Genomic DNA, 11,244 nt, shown 5'->3' with positions numbered 1-11,244 from the left:
CACATGCAAAAGATATTCATCATGATGAAACCATGCACACCAAGGATAAGATGATGGCTGATATTTGAGACGGGGACTCGTGAAAAGTTGGATAAAACGGATAAAAATGGATAAAACTCGGCTAAAAGTTTCACGTGTACCTCGCATCAAGCTTACGGGGCTGTAAAATCACTGTCAGGTCCTGTCCCGTTTATTTAAGTATAATAATTAAAAGAGGAGATAAATAAAGAAAAATTTCGAGACTCTATGCTAGCAGAGTAGTTGAAGTTCTGCGTATTGAATGGTGGCCAGAAGAGCCGGCAAACGAGAGTTGCGTGTCTGTGTTTCGCTTCCTAAATTCACCCGGACCACATTTCGTAGCGTGCGGTGAGTTCCGACGATGCTAAAATTGGAAAAAATTGGTCTGCTCGAATATCTGTGTGTGAAACGCTGGTACCTTAATGTTTATGTTTACAGTTAATTCGAAAAATTCGGCACAACGTCATACGTGCATAACCGGAACAGGTAATAAATAATTTAGTTCTTTATAATAAATAATTTAGTTCTTTATAGATGCGCTTGCCGGAAAGTACCATTGATGAAGAGTGTCTCTTAACTTGCTTTACGCACATCTTGAAGTGTTAAATGTGTCGCAAGAATTCGATAGATTTATTTATTAATTGTTATTGTTTGAACTGGTAACTGATATTTTACGAATTATGAGCGCCGACAGCGGTAAACGTTTGACAATTGAGTCTGCTTTGGGCCGGGGAAGTATTAAATATGTTGCAGGAGCTCGGTATTTCTTATATTAATTATTATATATTGAAATGGGAGCTGAACAATTTTTTTAAGCCGATAGCGTTAAAGGTTTAACAATTTAGTCCATTTCAGATGGAATCGAGGGAAATTTAGAGGATTGCACTTTGTGGAAGAAATTTAGTCTGTGCCTGAGAATTTATTGTTATTGAAGAATATTAAGGATGGAATTTAGTGAAAGTTCGTCTCTTTCTGAGCATATATCGTGAATGAAGAACGTCTCTTTCCTCGCTTTAGCTTCTGAAGTATTAAATGCGTAGCAGCAACGTTCATTTTACGAAATATGAACAGGGATAGCGGTAAGGTGTGACAATTTAGGCTGTTTTCGGGTGAAATCAAGGGAATATCAGAGGATTGCATATTGTCGAAGGGATTTAGGGAGCTTTCGATTCTGTCTGAGAATTTAACATTCATGGAGAGCACTCTCAGCTTGCTTTAGTGCCACATCGCGGCTTTTGAAGTATTAAATATGTAGCAGAAACGATCTTTACACGAAATCTGAAAGACGCTAGCTGTAAGGTGTGGCAATTTGGTCTTTTTTTTGGATGAAGTCAAGGGAATTTAAGAGGATTGTACATTGTCGAAGCAACTTAGTGAAATTTAGTCTCTGGCTAAACATTTATCATTAATGAAGAATATTTCTTAGCATGCTTTAGTGCTGCACTGAAGCTCGTGATATATTAAAGATGTAGTAGAAACGGTCGGATAGACTGTTTTTGGATATTCAGAGAATTGCGGATTGTGATCGGAATTTGGTGAAATTTAGTCTAGGCAGAGCAGTTGACATTAATGAAGAGCATCTCTTAGCTTGCTTTAGTGCCACATTTCGGCTTTTGAAGAGTTAAATATGTAGCAGAAACGATCTTTTTACTATTTTGAGCGCTGACAGCAGTAAAGACGTGGCGATTTCCTCTGTTTTTGGATAAAACTAAGGGGATTTGATAGGATTGCATATTGTGGACGGAATTCAGTGAAATTTCTGTCTGAGCCTTTATCATCAATGAAGAACTTCTCTTTGCTTGCTTTGGTGCTGCGTTGGGGCCTTTAAAGTACTAAACGTTTGCAGAAACGTTCCTTTTATGAAATTTCAGCCCTGATAGCAGTAAGGTGTAGATAATTTACTGTATTCTAATTGAAAGTAAGGGAATTTGAGCGGATTACTAGTGAAGTTTATCTTTTGGCTAAGCAGAGCACCTACTTCAAGAACTTTATAGTCCATAAGAGATAATCCTGACGATGAACTTTATGATAAAACTGCCGATTATTTCCTCAATAGGTTATTTCTGTGCATAATATGCATCCTAGATGATGGCAACATTATATGATTTCTTTGTACGAATTTGTCCTGTTAATCAGCATTTAGGTTCTGGTTTCTTCAGTTTCTTGTTAAATATAAGAACAAGTATTATTTAGCATCAAAATGTTGCATGTGATGCCCTAGAGATGTTATGTTCTCAAAGTAAGACGTTGTTTGTGAGTACTTGCTTTAACATTCAAGATATTTTCAGGGAAGGTTTGGTTCGAATTTGTTTGTGAGTCCTTGCTTTAAGATTTAGCATATATTTATGGAAGGTTTGTTCAGATTTGCTTGTGAGCAATTATCTTAATTCTGTCCATCAGTCATCTCTGCATATCAACAACATCTGTATGCCACCAAATTAAATTTATTAGAACAGAAGTTTGTCTCAACTTAATTTGCTTCCTCTTTGACTTGCAAAAAAGGAATGGCATGCAATCAGGGAGATTTACCTCCACTACTAAGTTTGCTCACTAATTTTGCCATCGTCGAAATGCTCTTTGAACTGGAATATGAGAAAAACAAGCATGACCAGGCTCCCCGTAGCAAGTCAAGAGAAAGCTTCTGTATTCCTACATCATATCCTCCGAGCAGAGAACATCCATTGCCTTAAAGAAAATGGAGAACATATTCTGAAAAGGGGGCTATGTTTAGCCAAGGTCTGCTGATGTTTGAGGCTTTTCTTCTGGTAAAGTACAGTTTTCCAATGACAGAATAGATCAACATTATCTATCTTATCTGTAGAACAACAAAAAATTGGAAACCAACTGAACTGTATTATTAAGAATGGTGTTTAAGAATGATGTACATAGTGTACATAATAATACAATAGGTAAACCGTTGATTCAATTTCCTAAGTTTCTTGGACTACAATAACTATTCACCATAACACACACTAACCCAAACTTAATCCTGAGGATTAGGTGTCTAACATTCCCCCCTTAATCCAAAGGGATGTATCAAAGTCCAAGAATGAGAGCTAAAAATGCAAAAATGCATCTCAGCCAAGAGCGGAATGTCTCTCAAAAATGGTTTTCAAAGGATGACCGCAAATCAAGGATGGTGGTTTTTAATAGAAAACCACAAACGATACAAAAGATGGGAGAACTCAAGGTCTCATGATGGTTTAAGGATGACCATCAACTTTGGAACTATCATAGCAGTTCCTCAAACAAACCAACTCTGGAACAATTCCTAATCTAACATCTTCTACTAGTGGAAGTGCTCCTTTACAAGTCTTAGCATGCCAAAAATCATGCAATCATGCTCATTCTCATAGAGCATAAATCAAAACAACTCTGTCTACAACTCTAAATCTGATTTCTGAACTCGGACTCTAGGTTGTAGCAGTACAACTCTGATTACCTCTGGCTCGGGTTGCTTGAAAAATCTTCGAACCTGTAGCAGACGATCAATTCCATCAATTCCCCCCTTGTCAGATACAGGGTGAGAAGATGAAGTACACTTCACTGCAAGACTTGTCAATTCTCTCAAACATCTCTTGTGGTATGACCTGTAACCGCTTTGATACCACTATAGAACAACAACAAATTGGACACCAACTCAACTGTATTATTAAGATTGGTGTCTAAGAATGATGTACATAGTGTGTCCATATTAATACAATAGGTAAACCATTGATTCAGTTTCATAAGTTTCTTGGACTCCAATAACTACTCACCATAACACACACTAACCCAAACTTAATCCCCAGGATTAGGTGTCTAACATTGTCATCATTGTTTTCTATGAAACGTCTTCTTCTATGTTGAATAAATGCTATCATAAAAAACAATATATACAAGCCCCATTGTCTAATGTGATTTAACTAGAAAGTGCACTTAAGACATTTTTGTAAGTAATTTCCCTTAGGCTATTACTAAAAGAAATACTGGTGTTTTACTGCAAACAGTGCATATAGACTCACTTAGTTATCAAAAGTCTTTTGTGAAGTATGTTGTTTCTTCACATTCAAAGCGATGATATTTGCAATTATGAAATATGTCGGAGTTTAACATATGATTCTGACAATTTGATTGCAGTAAAAAAGTCTATAGACTCTTGCTATGGATTCATCAAAGCCGCCGAATTCAAGTGCTGCAATACCAACTGTTTATAGTTTAGGGAAGTCCCCTTATGAGCCTTATATACTTTCCCGAGATTCGCGAGGTTCACTTGAAGTATTCAATCCAACAGGCACTTCTGCTTCTAAGGTGATATCAAACGTTAACAGGTCTCTATATGATGGATCTCCTTCTAACAGGAGAGATGAAGCAAATGCGGAGAATAATCTGAGCCTTGAACATGGGCATGGTTCACAATCTGGAAGATTGAGGGGACCGGTTGGTAAATGGATGGCATTAACAAACACTGAGTCTGTAAACGCCATCAAAAGTGAGCCAGCAAATGATGCTTTACTGATGGAAGAGTTTCCTTTAGGTATAGGAGAACAATCAGAGATCTCTTATGGACGACCCCAAGACTACCAAAATGAAGTGGGAAACAGACAAGCAGTGGCCGTGGCATTGCTCAAACAGAATGGGAATGAAAAAAGAGAAAAAGCAAATGTGGAGTCTTTAGCCTCTGGACAAATCTTATCTGAATCTGGCATGGCAGAAAGGGCATCAGCATGGGGACTGGTCGTTAAAACAGATGTAGGGACAGGGAAACCTCAGGGTGTGGGTGTAAGGACATCAGATGAGGAAGTACGAGGTCAAACTCAAAGGGGATCAGGAAGCTCAATGAGGACATCTGATGGATCTGATCGTGGGAGTGAAACATCTGTTCAACGGGTTTCAAAGGACTTAAAGGAAGCATTGTCCACGTTACAACAGACATTTGTTGTATCAGATGCAACCAAACCAGATTATCCTATTGTATATGCTAGTGCTGGATTTTTCAACATGACTGGCTACTCTCCAAAAGAAGTTATTGGAAAAAACTGGTGTGCTTTTCTTCTAGCTCCCTATTTCTATGTATGTGTGTCTCTATGTCTTTCATTCTCTTTTTGTGATTGGATAATCATGTGAGGATTAACGTAGTATCTTTGAATGAATTAACATGGGATACTTCCGGAATTTTGAAAAAAAGGTTCACAAAATTCATTAAACATTATTATCATCGATGCTTACAAAAGCAAAAGAAAATTAGAAGGGATGGCCTTAATGTTCAACTGACTGTTGTAACTTGACTCACTAAGTCCTCAACACAAAGAATTGTTTAGTGCAGATTTCCTATTATGAATTTCACTAGAAAGATACCCTGAGATAGCCCTAATAAGACAATAGACGGCAATGGAAACGTTGTTCCCCAGTTGCTTGTTTTGGTTACCATATCCCATAACTGCTTGCAGAAACTGCGAGGCAATCATGAAGTCAATGTAATGTCAATATTGAATCGATATTTTGTGGCTTCATGAAGTGTTATGCATAGATTTTGTGATATTTGTTTTGTTTTATTGATAGGATGTTTCTTGAGTACTTATCTTCTCTAAGGATCCATGTTATAATGTACAGAATCAAGAATTAGTACTAGTCCCATTCTCATTTATAGGATTCTTCTTTTTATTTATTTGATTAATGTCCATTGGGTGAAGCTGCGTATGTTTTTTATGAATCTTCACATGTCCAGAATGCATTTGTTTGGAAACTTAAGCATTTTGTAGATATCATTTGATTATTAATCAGGTACGAGTCTGGTAAGAAAACTGTCCTTTCAAAAGTTATGATCACATATAGCTTCTTTGTGATACAGTGATTCCCATACATAGATTTTCTTTGTTAATAAGTTTGAGACAAAGAGAGAAATTCAAAAACCACAAGCTATTTGCTTGGTCCAAAACATGTTTATGATTGTCTTATTTCTTTTTTCTTTTACATTGCAGCCGCTTTCTTCAGGGTGCTGGTACAGATTCTATTGAAGTTTCAAAGATACGGGAAGCTGTGGCTACAGGGAAAAGCTACTGTGGACGCTTGCTGAATTATAAGAAGGATGGGAAGCCGTTTTGGAACCTTCTTACTATCACACCCATAAAGGATGGCAGTGGGAAAGTTATTAAATACATAGGGTAGGTCACTTACAGAAATGATATTTTTGTAGACAACTTACCTTACAGCAGCACCGGACTGTCTTTCCCCATGAATCACTTCCTTTGTACACATCCTCATCCCTTCGATGAAGAACTACCTGTGAACATCATAAGATTTTCTGAAAGCGTAGATCACTTTCCTAAGTCTTTACATCATATTAAACTTATTTTACCTTTCATTCCCTAGTGCAAAGGAGGCTGATTGAAACTTGAAAGTAAATGTTCACCCATATAGTCTTCTATTGACTATTCAAAGCTGCTCTTTAGGTCTGAATGAAAGCAGGACAAATGCTTGTATGTTCATTTCAATTAGTAGCCATGCCAACAGAACTATGCAATAATTCGATGTTGCATGTATACATCAAAATTTATTGTTAGGTTATTAAATATTTTCCAAGAGATTATTGGGTGAATGTTGAATGTTGTCCACTTGTTTCCATATCTAATCTTTCAGAGACTCAGATATTAGTTAAATTGTGTAGTTATCTGTAAAGATGACCGTATTCATCATTTACACACATGTTCTACATGGCAATTCAACCTTGCAAATCACTTTGAAATAGAAATGGTCTTTTGCCTAGCATAACATGTTAAAAATTAAAATAAATAGAAATATCTGTGTACTTATATTAGTTTTTGGTCGAGCCACTCACTTTTGGTATTGTAGAATGCAAGTTGAGGTGAGCAAGTATACAGAAGGTTCAAAGAATGGGGCACTACGGCCTAATGGATTACCAGAGTCTTTAATTCGATATGATGGTAAGTACCAGATTGATTCTTATCAAGATTTTCTGCTCTGTGATTCTTATTTACCTTGTGTTATATTTGTATCTTGATACTTTTAAGAAAACATAAAATTCTTCTTGGGAAAATTTCGTAGATTCAGCTAAGAAGGATGAAAACCTACTTTTCTGTGCTATGCAAGTTTAAATTAATTTTTTTCTTTTCCTACAGCCCGTCAGAAAGACATAGCCGTGAATTCTGCCACAGAGGTTCTGCAGGCTGTAAAGTATCCCCATTCAGTTGCACAGTCTACAACTCAAATGAGTGCATGCCATTCCGAGGGAATTCTATCACCACTGCATCTTGAATCTATAGCAGACACGAAAGTTGAGAAGATTAATTCTGATGCTTCTAGTGGGCCTACTTCTCAAACGAGCCTAACAAATGATATATCAAGAAAAAGTGATGCTGGGATGAAACAGAGGAAATCAGGAAGACTCTCATTAATGGGGTTGGTTCATGCTTACCTACTTCCCGCAAAAATATTATGTCTTCTAAGATTTGCTTTTACAACATTTTCTTTCAAAGCAGATTACATGTCGATTTCCAAAGTATTGCCTTATTTTAGTCTTTTTTTTATAATAATTCTCTAGTTTACTTGTATAATTAAACTTCGCTGCTCAGTCCATTTATTGAGTCAAAGATTTCCCTGAAAATGCTTTATTGTTTGCTAAACTTGTGATATTTAGTTATCAGAGGAAAGAATGATCACTTATATCTTTGACAAGTTTGTATATCTGGAGATTCTCTTCATCAAAATAGAATAAAATAAAAATCTAAAGCATGATAACTTTAAAAAGCTGTAAAGGTGGCTATTGAAGACTAGCAAAAAACTTTATGATTGGGTATATTGCCTCCTTGAAGATTGCCACCCATATTATCTAGCATCAACTATGCCTAAAATATATATTATATTCGCTCATCCTTTTCACAATTTGGATGCGTAAAAGGAACTATTGTGACTCTGTTGTGAGTTTTTTCCAATTTCAAGATAGCTTTTTGAAGAATTTGCAAATATAGCGCTTTCTACATCTTGGTTTAACTGAACATCATATCTTTTGGATCAATGTCTTACTTTGCTTTTATTATTTGTTCTAGGATGAAGAACTTGTGACCAATTTTCTCCTCAATTCAACTTCATCCTCACTCATCTTTGACTTCTTTCCATCAAGTAGTGGACTCAATTATCTTATTCTTTATTCCCACCTTGACTAATTTTTCTACTTTTCTTTCACAATCTTTGTACTTCCACTGGATTAATGTATTCCATATTCTGATACCGAATCTACATTTCCATTGTGATTGAGTTCGGTCCTACATGTAGTGATGGTGAATTCATTATTAAGCCATCACATAAGACAGATATTGTACCATTTACAGATTGCCCAAAATGAATTAAGGCTTTATGTTTTGCAACATATAGGTTCTGATATGATACGTAGGAGTCTGCAGCTTAGGTTTTTCTTTTACGGTTTAGTGTCCCTACTGTTTGGAGAGTACTACGGTAACTAATTGGAGTTGCTGTGATTGCCTCCAGCAGTTGTATTATCTACTGTGCTTCATGTGAAAATTTCTAAATAGAAATCCAACTGCAGTGCTTAATATTATTTATTCTACTTATTATCTCATAAATAAGTTATTCACAGTTTCTTACGGCAAATATTGAAATATATCCTGCGGCAGCCTTCACAATTAAAATATCGCAGAAAGTAAATGCAAATAAAAATAATGGCACAAATACAATCACAATGACAGTTATTTTTGGACAATCGTTCCCGAAAAAAACCCAATGTGGGAAAACCGATGCAGCAGATGAAGGTTTCTTTATTATTCTTTAGTAAAATCTCATGTACAAGTTACAACCAACAAAACAGAAGTGGGAAAATTTACTGACGCTTTCTGACAAATCTCTGATCCAAGTGAAGTACTCCTCTTCCCTCTGAATCCTTTTGCGTCCTTCTATGCCAATTTCCCCACGCTGGCCCAGCGTCAAGTTGCCCACGTAGTCCCAGCGTCAACCTGCCTCTGCACTGCCTCTTTGTGTCAACCTGCCTCTGCGCTGCCTCTTTCTATGTCAACCTGCCTCTGCGTTGTCTCTCCCTGGTCTGCGTCTTCTTGCCTTGCACTCTCAAAAGATGTTGATTCCCTCTCTTCCTTTCTCACCTGCAACTCTCCCTCTGATTCGATTTTCTCTTACCGAACTTCGACCAGTGAGAAAATGGATCTTACTTGGGTAACTAAGTATCTACCTCCGGTGTGTTCTCCAAGTTCCCATCAAGCCTTCTCTTATAATCCTCTCGTTTATCAATCAAAGGCCCAGATTAGATCCTAACCAATGTCTAGGATCATATTGACTTGATTTCAGCCTTCTTCTAGAAGTTTCACCCACAGTTTAGATTAATACCCATTAATTATTTTAATTTCCTAAATTTAGACTTAGGGTCCCATTAAAGATAATTAATTATTTTAATAACACTGTCTCCGGGTGGAATTTCCTAAAACAATTTCTGGGTATTGGAGAATACATGTGTTCAAGCCTCTTTGCAAAATTTGAGACTTAGAGGACATCTGATGCTACCAGAAATCAACACTCTCTATTAGCGGGGAATGTGCTCTAGCAATGCAACCTGTTGAAGCATCACTATGTTCTGTAACATCTTCCTCTACGCTGCTGATGTTTGACATGCTGTACACCAACCACTGCTCAAATGCTGCATCTGTACTGCTACTAACCCTACCACTGTCAACACTGCATCCATACTGCAACTCCCTCTGCCACTGTAACTAAGGAATCCCTTGTTTCTGCTACTGAAACAGATTCTCTGCGATACCCATCTGCTCTCTGAATTGAATGAACTGAGCTCTTCCTAGAGCCTTTATGAGTATGTCTGCTACTTGATCTCCTGTGGGGACATATTGTAGCTATCCTACCCCACGCTAAACACAGTATCTGCTAAAGTGACATCTAATATCAATATGTTTCAACCGATCATGAAATACTGGATTCTCGGAGAGTTTGACACAACTCTGATTATCACAGTAAACCTTGGCCGCTTCCATCCTTTTTCTAAACAACATAACGAGTAGTTTTCTAAGCCATATAGCTTCGCACGTAGTTGTGTTGACTGCCATATATTTTGCTTCGGCTGAGCTCAGAGCTACCGACTTCTGCTTCTTGCTGCACCATGATATCATCCCTGATCCAACACTGAAGCAGTACCCCTAGGTACCTTTTCGGTCTACTGAACTACCTGCCCAATCCGCATCTATGAACCCATTCAATCTGACATCCTCCCCTTGGGAGTATTTCAACCCATATCCGATTGTTCCATGCACATACCTGAGAATGTGTCTAGCTGCCACCCAATGCACCCTTTTTGGTTCCATCATGAACTAAGAGTGTTGACAGCAAAGCAAATGTATGGCCTAGTGTTGACCAGATACATGAGTGACCCGATGAGTTGTCTGTACAGGGTGGGGCCCACTTCCTTGTCTCTTGATGCATCTATTTTCTTCTAGTTGGTGATCATGAGAGTTGCCATGGGTCGACAATCCTGCATTCTGAATCTCTTCAGAATCTCTGTAGCATATCTTCCTTGCCAACGAAGTCCCCATTCTTTTGCCAGAACTTCCAACCCTAGAAAATAATGCATCAACCCCATGTCCTTCATGTCAAATTTAGCTTCAAGATTCTTTTTGCAATCTTGTATGAGCCTGGATGACCCTGTTAAAAATAAGTCATCCACATATAATACTAGAATAAGTGGCTCATTCTCTATCATTAAGTAGTAGTGATTGGGATCAACATCACTTTTGACAAATCCCAACTGCTGCAAGTAACTATCAATCCGACCATACCATGCTCTTGGTGCTTGCTTGAGCCCATACAGGGCTTTCTTTAGTCTACAAACATGAGTTCTCTTTTCATGAGTTTCGAAGCCTTCGGGCTGTTCTATATACACCTCCTCTTCTATCACCCCATTCAAGAATGTTGTCTTGACATCCATCTGGTGAATCTCCTATCCCATTTGAGCTGCTAGGGATATAACCAGTGTTACGAAAATCGCGATAATATCAGAAAATCGCGATAAGTTGAAATAATTGCGGTTTTTACGGAAAAACACATTTTTTTGGGGAAAAATCTTGCATATATATATATATATATATTTTAATTTTGCCGATATTTTTATGAGGAGGAGCAACAGGAGGAGGAGGTGACACAACCTACCCAGGCTGCCCATGTCACCAGTAGAGGACATGGTCTACCTCCTGTAGCTCC

At 37.6% G+C, this 11,244-nt stretch overlaps 1 protein-coding gene across 2 annotated transcripts in view; it reads left to right on the top strand.

The window, feature by feature from the left end:
- The first annotated feature begins 320 nt into the window (after nt 1–320).
- The window catches only part of LOC149155683 (phototropin-2-like), a 523,795-nt gene continuing 512,871 nt past the window's right edge, over nt 321–11,244 (top strand). For both annotated transcript variants that reach the window (XM_089445926.1, XM_089445925.1), the window contains exons 1-5: nt 321–504; nt 4,138–5,039; nt 5,979–6,161; nt 6,850–6,941; nt 7,137–7,416. In XM_089445926.1, the coding sequence (XP_089302052.1) occupies nt 4,162–5,039; nt 5,979–6,161; nt 6,850–6,941; nt 7,137–7,416 (1,433 nt within the window). In that variant the 5' untranslated portion in view covers nt 321–504; nt 4,138–4,161. The remainder of the gene's footprint in view (nt 505–4,137; nt 5,040–5,978; nt 6,162–6,849; nt 6,942–7,136; nt 7,417–11,244) is intronic.

Source organism: Pinus tabuliformis, chromosome 9 (assembly GCF_031772625.1).
Source record: "Pinus tabuliformis cultivar Carrire ecotype Pingquan chromosome 9, CPIR1, whole genome shotgun sequence".
NCBI classification, from domain to species: Eukaryota; Viridiplantae; Streptophyta; class Pinopsida; order Pinales; family Pinaceae; genus Pinus; species Pinus tabuliformis.
The sequence above is the reverse complement of the archived record's forward strand: the minus strand, read 5'-3'. Positions and strand labels throughout refer to the sequence as shown.